The 14,597-nt window shown below is 33.4% G+C and overlaps 1 protein-coding gene across 1 annotated transcript in view; it reads right to left on the bottom strand.

Moving 5' to 3' along the window:
• The window catches only part of LOC139495221 (uncharacterized), a 34,323-nt gene that overhangs the window by 8,339 nt on the left and 11,387 nt on the right, over nucleotides 1-14,597 (bottom strand). The window contains exons 7-10 of the mRNA XM_071283445.1: nucleotides 13,715-14,144; nucleotides 12,381-12,467; nucleotides 11,707-11,748; nucleotides 10,942-11,049 (exon numbers count right to left, since the gene is read on the bottom strand). Coding sequence (XP_071139546.1) covers nucleotides 10,942-11,049; nucleotides 11,707-11,748; nucleotides 12,381-12,467; nucleotides 13,715-14,144 — 667 coding nt within the window. The remainder of the gene's footprint in view (nucleotides 1-10,941; nucleotides 11,050-11,706; nucleotides 11,749-12,380; nucleotides 12,468-13,714; nucleotides 14,145-14,597) is intronic.

Here is a 14,597-nt window from a genome sequence, read left to right as displayed (position 1 = left end):
GGTTTAAGCAGGATTCGGTTTAGCCAGGTTTCACTGTAATTGCTAGATCTGACAATGTAGACAGGCATGTATGATTACTTTGATAGCCACAATATAGCCTTTTTGTACAGCTTGATTTATAAGGGAGCAACCATTTAACTTCAAGGGAGAGGCCTGAGGGGGTTATGGCTTTCTGTCCAAGTTAGAAATTTTTATTTCGCACAAAGTTTTTCGACACTATCAATCAATTTTTTTTCAAAATTTAAACACTATATAAATAATGGGGAAAATCTAGATTCAGAATATTTTTTGTATTCTGCTAGACTACAATATTTTTTTTATCAAATAGGGGATCAGAATATTTGTTTACGCAAAAAACATAACCCCCTCCTTCAGAAGTAAAATGGTAGTTCACTAACAAAATAATGAAAGAAAAACAAATACTATAAACAGCAACCAAGAAGGACCAGAAAAAAACTGCATGAAAAAGGGGGTCCCTCAAACTAGGCAACATAAGGACTTTAACATGTGAGAATTCTATGCAGTTACCATTTATGTACCTCCTAAAGTTGGCCTGACCCTTGTTACCTTAAATTTTGCCTCTGCCAACAGAATGTGGCGGTGTTATACATTTTCGTGAGGGCTAATCTGGGGAGGTGGTGTAACGGCCTAACTTACTGTAACCAGATGCTCTGCAGGGCACAGCTTTAAACGACCGCAGTGGTCGAACCCTTTTTTTATTAAGCAATACACTATGCTGTTGAATATTAATACCCTCAAAAAAAAATATTTGTAAAAAAATCTTTTTAATTTCTGAATCCAAAGGGAGAAAATTTTTAATTGGATTACCTCCCCTTCACTGCTTTTAAATTTTCTAAATTGTCCTTTAACCAGAACAACCCTTGTTTTCCCCCTTTTTTGTCCCTAATTGCTTACTGATTTGAACCATAACCCCCCCCCCCCCCCCCCCCAACCATCCCTTTGTAGTATGGAAATCAATCCAAACCTTCTACCTGTGGTATTAAACATTGTGGTACAATTTCAGAGCAATTTAAATGCTTATACACAGTTGATATCCTGAAAGTAGAAAATTCTTGTTTTTGGGCCCCTTTTCCAGAATGGTAGGGACCATTATCCCCAAAATCAATCCCTACCTTCCTTTTGAGGTATCGAACCTTTTTATAAATTTTCATAGAGATCCATTTACTTTAACTAAAGTTATTGTCCGGACACCAAATGTGTCTTTGGACGCAGACGACAACATCATACCATTATACGAACGCAAATAATACCCGTTTTTTTTGGACGCCAATAAACCATGTGATGGGTGAAACGTCCCTCATACAGCTGTCCAAAAAAAAATATGATTCAATAACAATAGAAAGTGTACATAGTACATGGATGCCACCATTATCATTTTCTAATGGCTTTAAAATTAGAAAGATCATATCTATGGGAACATGTGTACAAAGTTTAAACCTCATCAAAACCTACCTTGACCAAAAACTTTAACCAGAAGAGAGACAGACTGACTGACTGCTAGACGAACCAAAAAACACAGACCCACAAGAATGTGTCCATAGTACACAAATGCCCCTCTCGCCCTATAATTTTCTATGTTCAGTGGACCGTGAAATTGGTGTCAAACTCTAATTTGGCATTAAAATTAGAAAGTTCATATTATAGGGAACATGTTTACTTAGTTTCAATTTGATTGGACTTCAACTTCATCAAAAACTACCTTGACCAAAATCTTTAACCTGAAGCGGGGCAGACGGACTGACACACAGACCAGAAAACATAATGCTCCTAGATGGAGCATAAAATTATGCAAGCCCAAATAAAAATGTATTTCACCTACTGTCTTCAAATGATTGATCAACTAATGTTTGTTTAACTTCCAGTGGTATCCTTCTTACATATTCAGAACAATAACAAATTAACATAAAATACAGGTTCTGTGCATTATTTACAATTTTCTCTGGAAAAAGTGGGTATGATGAATAGGGTAGACATTTTGCCATTCACCAAGTCACCAATACATCTCTGAGAGTGTGTGTGTGCAAGGGTACTCACCATAATTGAGGCTTTGGAATTAGTGTGTACTTACCTGACCGTGGCTGGGAATATATCATTTAATTTTAGCAAAGGTTTCACTGTCAATCTAATTAAAAACTGATCTCTCATCGCTCCCGTTTTCTGATATGTCGCCTGGGAGATCTAACGAAACCCGCTTTGAGGTCACATGTGAGTGACCTGGTAGGTGTGTCTTTTTGACCAATGAAAATGAGTCTGACGATTTTGAAAGTTTATCGTAAGGTAGAGGGATCTAACTCATTTTATTTACGAAGAAACTGTCAGTCCAAATAATTCATAAACTTTTTTTAATAGCTTATTGATAGGTCGTCAACTCATTTGCATATCATTATAAATTCATAACTTCCAGTTCATTTACATGTGACCTCAAAGCGGGTTTCGTTAGATCTTTCACGCGACATATCAGAAAACGGGAGCGATGAGAGATCGGTTTTTAATTATATTGTTTCTCTGTAAGACTGGAAATAACCATATTTCTATACCCAAGACTACTCATTGATTGAAATTAACTATTTTCATAATATCAACATGACTCTTAATTTTATAATTTTTCAAACACGATATCTACTCTATGGAAGGACATTCTGGTATCTGGGTAAGTAGGAGAAACTAACAGAAGTAAAACAAGAATGTGTCCCCAGTACACGAATGCCCCACTCGCACTATCATTTTCTATGTTCAGTGGACCGTGAAATTGGGGTTAACCCTCTAATTTGGCATTAAAATTAAAAAGATCATATCATAGGGAACATGTATACTAAGTTTGAAGTCGATTGGACTTCAACTTCATCAAAAACTACCTTGACCAAAAACTTTAACCTGAAGCGGGGCAGACGGACGAACCAAGGGAGGGATGACGAACAAACGGACGAAGGGAGGGACGACGAACGAATGGACGGACGAAGGGAGGGACGACGAACAAACGGACGGACGAAGGGAGGGACGACGAACGAACGGACGCACAGACCAGAAAACATAATGCCCCTCTACTATGGTAGCTGGGGCATAATAAAACAGTTCTGTGAATTTTGTTTTCCAATTTCTTTACCATAGAAAACATAAAACAGTTAACTTTAGGGAGCTACCATTTGATTTTTATGGGGGGGCTAAGATGAGAAATGTTGTCCTGCATTTTTTTTTAGTTGTGATCTCTGTCCTGCCTTTTTATTTTTCATTCTACTCAGTCCTGCCTTTTTTTTATTAGTTTATCCTGACTTTGTTTACCTAAATTGTCATCCTGCCTTTTTTTTTAAACTAAAAACTCCTGTCCTGTCTATTTTTTTCAAATTTCATCCTAGCCCCCCCCCCCCCCCCCCCCCCCCCATAAAAATCAAATGGTAGCTCCCTAAGCTTTATTCTACTTCTTTGAAATACCCTTACTCGAACAAACACAAAGTTGTCCAACGACAGAGAAGGCAACATGTTGAAAAGAATTGAAATCAGGACAATTCCAGAACCATAAGTCGGTCAAAGAAAAAAGTCTATTGAAATGATATGGAAGTCCAAATTTTATAATTAACTGAAAATATAACAAAACTAAATACTCTCCTTAAACAATAAAGGTTTACAACTGCTTGTCCTTAAAAAGAATCTGCAACTTTAGGTAAACTAACAAATTGTGATATAAATTTCATCATATAATCTGAACAAGACGATAACCAAAATACTATAGTCCCTTTCCTTCACGTATAAGGGAGCTACCATTTGATTTTTAGGGGGGGGGGGGGAGCTAGGATGAAATTTGAAAAAATAGGCAGGACAGGAATTTTGAGTAAAAAAAAAGTCAGGATGAGACGCTTGCAAAAATAATAGTGAAAAATAAAAATGCAGGACAGAGATGACAACTAAAAAAAAATGTAGGACAAAATTTTTCATCCTAGCCCCCCCCCCCCCCCCCCCCCCCCCCCCCATAAAACTCTAATGGTAGCTCCCAAAGTGGAATCAGGACCAAACAACTGAATTATTTTGGTTTGCAAGTTGACAGTTGTCCATATTTCATAATACATCTTTTATGTCAAACAACGTTTTATTAACTATTGAAGACACATGTTGGTTCTCTGGAAAGGCAATAAAAATAAACTTAGAAAGTGACACATATATACTGATTAGGTTTTATCTGTACACAACTCTTTATTATATTACTATAATGATGTGGTTAAAATGTCTGCATGAAAAACTGACAAATAATAATAAGGACTGTTCCAAAAAAGACAGAAAAAATATGTTATATAACACGGCACAAAAAGCGAACATTTAATTACATACATATGCACCAAATATCCATCGTACATCAATCTTAGACATTTTTACAAGGGGAAATAACTCCCTGCTTACAAATAGACAGTTTTACAACAATCTAATAAAAATACAAACCCTGTGTCCAAGCTACGCTTACACCTGGTTTTATCTTTATCAAAAACACCTTTAAATTTTGAAGGCTGAATTTTCATTGGCCAATGTTATTATTACCAGAACATCTATTTTAATCAGATTAGCTTTACAATAACATTCTCTGTACTTTATATAGTACAAATCTTTGTTTAGTTCATTCAAGTAACCATTCATAAGTCAACAGATTTTCTTGCAAATTCTAATTAATTTTAAGAAGACCTATACAATATCATGAATGTTATAGAGGTATTAGAAGCTGAAAAACAGCCAAAACTTCAGAACTTTATCTAGTAATTAATTGTTTGTGTTTAGAGCCAGTTTTTATTTGAGGATGACGTACAAGTACCTTGAGAGAATGTCCTTCAGCAGGAAACTGGCAATCATTATCAAATAGAGGGAAGCGCTTCTTGCCAATGCTTGATTAGAACTCACCATATCCGTGTCAGTGATATTGTTCGCCTTAAATTAATGGACAATAAAGGCTTTTTCCCCCAGAGAAGAATCCCAATTTGAAAAAAAAATGGCTTAAAATTATTCCCATAAAAGACAACTTTTTTCCCAAACAGTGCATTCTCAGAAGCAATTGTGCATGAATACAAACTGAAAGAAAATCATTAATACATTTTTCACAACTAAAATGACAATATGTGCAGATTTGAGGTCTATTTATGTATCATCACTGACAAAAAAGGGGTCTTATTTCAAAGCAGGGTTTGACTCTTGAAAGGGGTCTGTAAATTGAAGTTTCAGTCAAATTCATGGTTTATTCTAAATTTCCCAATTTGATGAAAATTGCGCATATTTTCCCAATAAAAAAGGGTAGAAGTAGTTTTGAAAAAAGCCAATAATATCAGACTGCGTTTACAGACTAGTAATAGCTGTAGATCTAATAGAATTATATTACTCAGGGATTCCATCCAAGGAGTTGTACTTTAATGAAATGTTTCTAAATATCCCTCTTATGGAATTCTTAAACTGTCTGCTTAGAATTTCAAAGCTTTCACATACCGTAGATAATAATTCAGGTCAACGTGAAGCTTAGTTTCAAGAATTGATACTGGTTCCCTTTTCCTACTATACTGTTTTTCTAAATGTTATGCTTAAGTAGTTGGTTGTATATCTCAGGTCTTTTCTCTTGTCAAACTTTTAAAAAAATATTGATACTCGGACATAGCTTGAAAAGTACTTTCAATCACCATGAAATATACTTTTATCATAGAGATCTAAAAGAATCTACCAACGGCAACTGAAATCAAATACTGCGACTTCATTTTTTTTTGTGTATGTCTATTTTCATTGATTAAGGAAAAATTGTATTTTCTTAAATATTTGCTTCATGGTTTTGTCAAAGATTGCATATATATAATAAGCATTTAGAAAATTCATAAGTCCTTGAACATTAAATTTCATGGTTTATCTATACCTACGAAATCACCTGAAATGTTTACCCCACGAATAATAATAAATCTTCAGTAGTAAACACTTAACATGATAGAAAATGGAACAGCCCTCCACTATATTATATACATGCATAATTACAAGCAAAATTTAATACATATAATGTAATGAAAGTCGTTGCTGTAAATAAAAAATAATTGCAATTTTTTTATGTGAGATTTATCATTGGATTTCAAGTTAGATCTAAAATTCTTATTATACTATTTGCATTAATAAAAATCTCCCAATAAGGCCATAAAAAAAGAATAGGTTTGTTTGCCCAAACCCTACCTACCCAGAAAAAAGCTGCCTACTCAAAATCGTTAATTGTCCTAATTAGAAGAAGTTTTTTTTATTCAGATAGGCATGAAGACTAATAAACATCCGATACTTTTATTTCTTTTTGTGGAAAACAAAGAGAAAATGCCTACCTACCTACCCACTGTCTCAACCTTTGGGTAGGGTTTGGGCAAACCAAAATATTATTAAGTGTGGCCTAATTTATGAATTTACAGTATACATAACAATTAGGCCAACAAGAGGTGTAACAATTTTAAATACAGTACCCATTAGTTGATGATACAATAAAAAGTGAAATCAAACTGGTTTTTCGTCAATCAGTGTGAAATGAGGTGATTGCTTGTGATTAAATGGTTGTTTTTTGTTGCTGTGTAACACCACTTTAAGCTGTTGGCTATAACTTCCATAATATTAACATTTCTTCAAAGTTGCATGGAGAAGGAAATTATTTAAACTAAAAAAATAATAATCTAAAGTTCAATAGCCTTTATCATTTTTTTTCTAAAGCTTATGGTTATAATAAGGGGTTAAAGGTTTATTAGACTATAAAACATGCTTTAAATATTAATGATAATTATAGTCAACACAAGATTTCAAAACCAGTCAAAATGGATCCTTTATCTCCACATATCTATAGTCGACGTCAGCTGAAATTCGTAGCGGTTATCAGTAAAAATAATCTAAACTATCAATCGCGTTCACTCGAGATATAGTTTTTCACATTCCATTCATTATTCGCAAAAAGAAATACCACTACTGACATACCTTTTAAGTGATCGCACTGTATTAATCCTGACCTTCACATTTTCCAGAATGTTTTCCATTGTAATTCCGCCATCTTCGTTTCTATGAGGATCATTTGTTTACACATGACATTCGTCACTTACGCAGTTTCCTGAAATGTTCTTTTCATTGATATGATAAGGTTTTACGCGCTTTATGCAAATTTTATGAAATTGAACTCCACGGAAACACTTTCGGTAAAAACAATGGCGGATTCCACCATTCAAAATCGTCTTGGAAAATGTGAAGGTCAGAATTATCACAGTGCAATCACTTAAAAGGTAGGCCAGTAGTGGTTTTTCTTTTTGCGATTTATGAATGGAATGTGAAAAACTATATCTCGAGTGAACACGATTGATAGTTTAGATTATATTAACCGATAACCGCTAAGAATTTCAGCTGACGGCGACTATAGGCAAGCTGTTGATAAATTCAACAGAGAAGATCTATAGGTAAAACCAACATCCAATTACAAAATGAAATAAATGGAGAATGTGTTCATGTGACACAGATGATGCCCCAACTTACATCTAAAAAACCAAAGGGATATACATTGTAACTCAAGAACGGTAGAAGTCATGTACCCAAATTTGTGATTGATTTGAATGTTGTGGTGATGAGCATTACGTCATGCATGCACAAGTTTCATAACATTTGGTTCAGGCAAACTGAAGTTAGAGAACGGATATGAAAAATTTAGCATATTTTAATTGTAAACATGGAAAAAGTGGCATAACTCTAGAAAGATAAAAGTGACACCAACCAAAATTCAACATTTAATCTCTGTCTTGTGGTTATAAGCATTGTGTATAAGTTTCATAACATTTGGTTGAGGCTAACTAAGGTTTGAGAATGGGTAACAATTACCAGAAGAACAAGAGTAAAACTTAGGGGCATAAAAAAACACAAACAAAAGAGGTAGTGACAACTGATAATAGCTAGAGTTCCAAACTTTGACAATCACACCAATATGTTGAAGGGACACACTTGTTTGCGAGTACTGAAAGCTTCATTCCTTCCTCTTTTCTAAATTCATAAGAGAGCTTTATAAACATTTTTCTAGATGATAAAATACTGGCATACTTGGGAACAACCAAGGGCTGGTATTTAAGAATAAATGTTGTGAATAAATGTAACATCACTAATAAATCTATTATATAAAATTTTGCATTTTAAATATCTTTTCTGAGTTTTCAAGCTTAACGTTTGACAGAAGAAGTAAATTGTTACACCCATTGCTATAGCTGGTCTACTTGGACACGTAACAGACAAATTGGCACACCCATTGTAATAGCTGTTTTATTTTGACATAACATGCTTAGGGAAACTCCTAGACCTTTTATTTAAGAAATGTCATGCCCCATTTATAATGTTGACTGTTGTCTGATACAACCAAATTTACACCAATTACAAGTACTTTCCATAACTACATGCTTAACTGAACAGCCTTATGTATATTCATGATTAACAATACATCCCTACATGCTTAATGGAACAGTCTTTTGAATATTCATGATTAACAATAATAAGCAAATTAATTGAACATAATTATGTATGAGACTGATGACACTTTATCCTAGCTTGTGGCATCATGGTGGCATATCTGGTACACATTCTAATACTGTATCTACTCTTGCTATCTTTTCCACCACAACTTTTTCCATCTCTTTTATTACGACTGGTTTAGAAGAAATCACTTCCTTTAATACAATTTGGCGACCCACCAAAGTATTCCCATTTTCTTTAGCAGCTGAACCTGCTCCTGGTAAGCTGTTTACTTTTGATGTGGTTGTTTGAAGTTTTTGCCTCCTTACATTATGATCCCCATTTAATTTGTGATTGATGTCTTTGCAATGTGAACACGGACTTAAATGCTTATCTTTCGCCAGAGCTGCCTCATCTTCAGGGCTATACCAGACTTGGCAACTATCTGACTGACACCGTTTGAATGGATAGTTGAAAAAAATAATATCTGATCGTCGACGGCAACTTCGCATATTTCTTTTCTCAATACCTGGACAAAAAGAATAATTTGTGATTTTATCAAGAATTTCTATAAAACGATCCCTATTTATTCCATCTTTTTCAACATTAATTATGCTGAACTCTTCAACCGGTTTGAAAACAATGTTCAAGGTCATTTTACCCTTCATTGTCAATGTCAAGGTCAAGGGGTCAAGGTCATGACCCATAACACCAAAATATTGTCTATTTCTGATCACCAGACATTTTCTCTTCTTTTCAGTAGTAACTACCTACAAAACAAAAAGAAAACAAAATTCTATAAACATGACCTACATTTAAAAAGTAGGTCAAATTACTTCTTCCTTCACAAATACCTTTTTCTGTACTTTTTATTTTTTACATTTTTAAAATTTCTAATCAGAAAGCTGGATAAATACAAAATCTGAGAAAAGCAATCACTATACCTATGGCAAATTAGCAAATACATCTCAATTAACTTTATTTTACCTAAATTCATGATATCAAATTTCTAACAATGAAGATTTCAATTTGTTAAAAAACTTCATTTGCATAAATTTTAATAAAAAAAAATAAAAAATTATTAAATGAATTCAAATTATATACATCTTATAAAATCATGTATTACAAATAATTTTGGTAAATTACAAGAAAAGATTTTTTCAGATTTATTTTTTTTACGTTTTTTTCTTCTCTACAATAACTTAATGTGGTACCAAAACACCTTGACTAAAATTAATTTGGCTCTTTTAATTTTCATAGAATTTTGACAAAATATATCTTATTCTTAAGCAATCTAAATAAATACCTTCCAAGCAAGAACTTTGTACTGTGGTGATTTCAAAATGCCTATTGCTTCTAGGATAATTTTCTTTTTCCGATTTTCTTCCCCGGATTGCAACTCACAATGTCCGGTGTTCATGCTTGGTGAATACTCGAGCGCAGCATTTTGGACGAAGGCACATTGGGTCCAAACAGACTTCTTAGAAGGAGGCATGGGGCCTAGGACTTGAAACAGGTCCGACTTTCCAGCCTCTTCCATTTTGCCATTGAGATAGTTCCACAAGAACATGTTGCACTGTGTTTGAACTGTGCGTCTACTGTAATTGTCAGATAGCTGAGATACTGGAAAATATCCAAACGCAGTAGCACATGTAGACACGACCACAAAGTGTTCAAAATTATCACGTTAAAACACAATCGTATATAGAAACTATATACGTAAACATATCATGCAGCATTTCAGTTATATTTTCACAATTACAATATTTTTCAAACTCATTTTTTACAACACGTAATATTGAAGGTTTTATAATTTGAAAATTAATAACAGATTACAAATATACACCAGGCTCCATTTAAAATTTACCCTGTACTTAGGTTTACTAAGTTTCTTTATTATTACACTAAAACTGTACATGTATACTATATAAATATATATAGACATATTAATAGAGACATTTTTTCAACGTCAGGCTATACCAAAATTTCATTGGTCAAAATTTTATGTATTACCAAAAACATAAAGTAGTTGGTCTGATTTGAGGGCTTAAATATTAAAATAGATTGGAGAGGGAAGAATATGACTTCCAAAATAACACCAATCACACCACAAGCGGCCCCAAATAAATAACAAACATTGATTAACTTTTCATACTTCAAAAGGACATTCAACAAGAAATCAACCAACAACCGTATTTACAAAATTAAATAGTATCGACCCTACCCTGGCCTAAAAAAATTTGAACCAACCATTTTACCAGAAAAATTACACTGGTTATATAGCAGATTGACAAACACCAATTTTGATCATTGAGAAGCTTAATATTCCCTTTACAACACAACGTTATTAAAACGCTTGGCTGATTTTACAGAGTTATATCCCTGTAGTGTTAGGTACCACCTTATACACCACTAAAAGGGGATTTTAGTACATAGATGTTTTAACAAAATTGTGCTGTTAAGACTTACAATGTTGTGATTCTTCTGTCATTCGTTGAGCAGACGGCTCTTTTTCCATCTTGGAAAGTTCAATCGTCAGCTGTCGGTCCAAAATATCTGGTCGCAGTTCTGGGGTACCTGTAATTAATCAGTGTTAAAATATAATGCGTCTAATTCGCTACAAATTGTGTAGACCTTGTATTTTTAGCTTTTTATAACGGGTCATCTGACCAAGATTAAAATCAATAGCGAAGATTTTGAAATTTTAATTGGAAATTAAAAGAAGGATTACCCTTCATTGTCCATGTCGAGGTAAATGGGTCAAGGTCAAATGCATATCAGAAGTTGGATGTTCAACATGGTAGTTTTTAAAGTAACAGTCTATTGGAAATATTGGTATTGATTGCTTTCTGTTTCATTTTTTGTTTTCATTTGTTGTCTTTTTTTTTTGGTTTAAATTGTTTCAAATTAAGCCGTCAGTCTTTAAATAACACTACAGGGAAATAACTCCATAAAAATCAGCTAAACATTTAAATCAAGTTCTATTGGTAACAAAATATTTAGCTTTTCAATGATCAAAATCAATGTTGTCACACTGCAATATATGGAATGAAATTTTCTGATATAGTGTGTAGTTCAAAATTTTTATACTTAGTTGGATACTATTTTTTTGTGCATGTTTTGTTGGTACAGGTACCATGAAGTCAAATATTTAACCAATTACAAATTTTCAAAATCAAAAACCAAAGTTTTCACTAGTTGGGAACAACAACAAACCTATACTTGATTACTTACAGACAGGAGAAGGACTGGATCCTATACTGACAACATCAGCTTCTGTGAAAAAGAAAATGTTGTTCATATTTTAAACATTAGTCAGGACTAAATATTTGAAAAAAGTTTAAAGTGGTATGGTGACCTTTATTTGCTTCTTTTTTGGTCATTTGGTCTCTGATGGAGATTATACCTCATCTTTTGAAGTTTATCAATATAAACAATAAAATTGTGAATGGTAATGGAGTCGTCTGGAAGGGACAACAACCCAACTGAATAGAAGAAAACAGCTGAAGGCCACGAATAGGTCTTCAACACTGCAAGAAAATCCTGAATCCGAAGGTAAGCTTCAGCTGACCCCTAAACAAAAATGTGTACTAGTTCAGTAAAAATGGACATCATACTTAACTCTGAAAAAAATGTATATAAACTAAAATAGAAACATAAAAGACTATCAAAGGCAAGAGTATTTCTATATATATATGTTCAATATGCTCAATTTACATTCTTTTGAAAGAAGACCTGTTGGTGACCTTCTGCTGTTTTCTGCTCTATGGTCTGGTTGTTGTCTCTTTGGCACATTCCCCATTTCTGTTCTCAATTTTATTTTAATCGATCTGGTGACTTTGCATATGTTTATTTTAAGATTTCTTTTTAAATAGATAAATTTGTTATTATTTTTTCTTCTTACATACCTCTACTATTCTTGAGATGAGTAGATGTACTAGGGATAGCTAAAGTACTCTTATTGGCATTCAAATCTATGGTCCTCTCACTTATAGCTGGAAAATAATGCTTAGATTATCAATTTATAATTAACTTTTTTGTACACCCCTTACTATATTTGATTACTAATAATTTATTAGAGTAATCGACAAGAGCGCACATCAATCAGCGCATGTAAACATGATGTCTATTACTTGTTTTTGTTTAAATGTCTTTTTGATTGAGTTCAGCATTTTCAATCAATATTTTATATCTAGTTTGTCTTTTTATGTCAAATGTTAGACTACTGTCTCTCTTAGGTTAAGACGAACATTTTTTAAACACTTTTTTTATGCACCTGTCATAAGTCAGGAGTCTGTTGTTGAGTGGTTGTCATTTTTATATTGATTATATTGTTGGTTTTCCTGTTGAAATTGTTATACACTAGTCATTTTTGGGTCCTCACTTTGCATAAAATTGCCAGCATCTGACAAATCTTTAATTTCTTCTATTCTTGTAATTTTCAAAGAAGCATTAAATATTTGTATTTTCTGTGCTGTTGTTTGTCTTTAGGTCTTTTTCTTTTTTTGTTTACTTTTGTCTTTGGAATCTTCTGCCTCTATTCTAATAATATCTATTTCCCCAAGATTTTACATTGGGGGTATATTATATATTATTGCAAAAAACAGAGGATCCTGAAAAGTCTTTAAAACTGAAAGCAGAAGATTTCTGATACTTGCAAGCGAAAAGTGGGCGCGGGATCTGTATTTCAATTACTGTAGATTCATTATTTTTTATGAAATATTAATTTTAGTGGATTTTATTAGAAGAAATTAAAAAAAATGTAATGCCTAGTCGATATTTTTTACAAGCTTCTAAGAGACTTTAAAGAAACCACAAAATCAAGTTTCAACGAAAGTTTTTTATTTTTCTCTCAATCCAACAATATCAGTATCCACAAATATAAATAATTTAATTTTAGATGTAACGTGTCTTCTGATTGGCGGACGTTATTTTGATATGTGACTGTGACGTCATCAACGTCTTTTCATGGTTTTCTACAGTTCAAAATGGAATTTAGAATTAAATTATAAGAAATGACTGTAATATTTTTTCTGTCTATTCGAAATAACATAAAAAAATGTGGTGCACACTGTAAATATGAGTTTGACTGTCCCTTTAGTATCTTTCGTCCCTCTTCTGTAAATAACCCGCTACACGCGTTATTCAGTGTGCACCAAATTTTTTATGTTATTTCTTCATAGACAGAAAAAATATTAGTCATTCCTTAAATGAATTCACTGCAGACTGTATAAAATCAAACCTGTCATTAGTTTTGGTGGTCCAGTTACAAAGTCAAGACTAGAACTACTAGCTGTTGACATGACAACCATGTCACTGGTCCTGACTGGCTGCAGATGCGTGCTGGGTAACGTCAAATTTGGATTTGGTTTCACCAGAATATGATCAAGCCGTGGACGTGGTGTCGAGGTTGGTGCTGGTATCAAAGACGAGACAGGCATTCTTACACCAGGACTCTGATTGGTCATTGATGAACCGCTAACCATCAGACGAGAGACTAACTTGCTACGAATACCCTGTGGGTCCTGTGCAAGACCAGGACCCAGTGTTGTGGTGCTGACTGGTTGCTGAATAGGACTAGAGATACCAGTCACAACAGAGGGTGATGATGGCTGGGTACTTGGTATAGACATTCTCAGTGCTGCAGCAATACTGGTTATGTTCTTATTCAACTGCAAAGATAAGTCATGATCATGTGACTCAACTAGATAAGAGTAGGAGAAGCAACAATTTAACAAAATATTAACTATCAAATTAACATGATAAAAGACATTTGTTTCATGAAATTGAGTGAAATACCCTTCATCGGCAATCTTCAAGCCGACCAGACAAAGCTACTATAATTGCTCTAGGGCTTTTAAAAATAAGGTCTTCATGTCATAAATAGAACTAACTAAAATGTTGGTATATTGAGCTTTGAGGTCTTTGGTCTCAAAGTTTATAATGTAAAGAACAGTGACATTTTCCCCCAAATTTAGGCAATTAATATCCTGAAAATTACATCCTCTAAGGTAAATAATTTTTTTTAGCCATTAATACTTCTTGCAAAGTTAAACATAAGATAGAGTATGTTGTAACCAAAAAGTTCAACACTTTTTATAAAAAATGGCAGCGAAAATTTTTGA

The sequence above is a fragment of the Mytilus edulis genome, chromosome 11 (assembly GCF_963676685.1).
Source record: "Mytilus edulis chromosome 11, xbMytEdul2.2, whole genome shotgun sequence".
NCBI lineage: Eukaryota > Metazoa > Mollusca > Bivalvia > Mytilida > Mytilidae > Mytilus > Mytilus edulis.
This window is presented reverse-complemented; position numbering and strand designations above follow the sequence as displayed.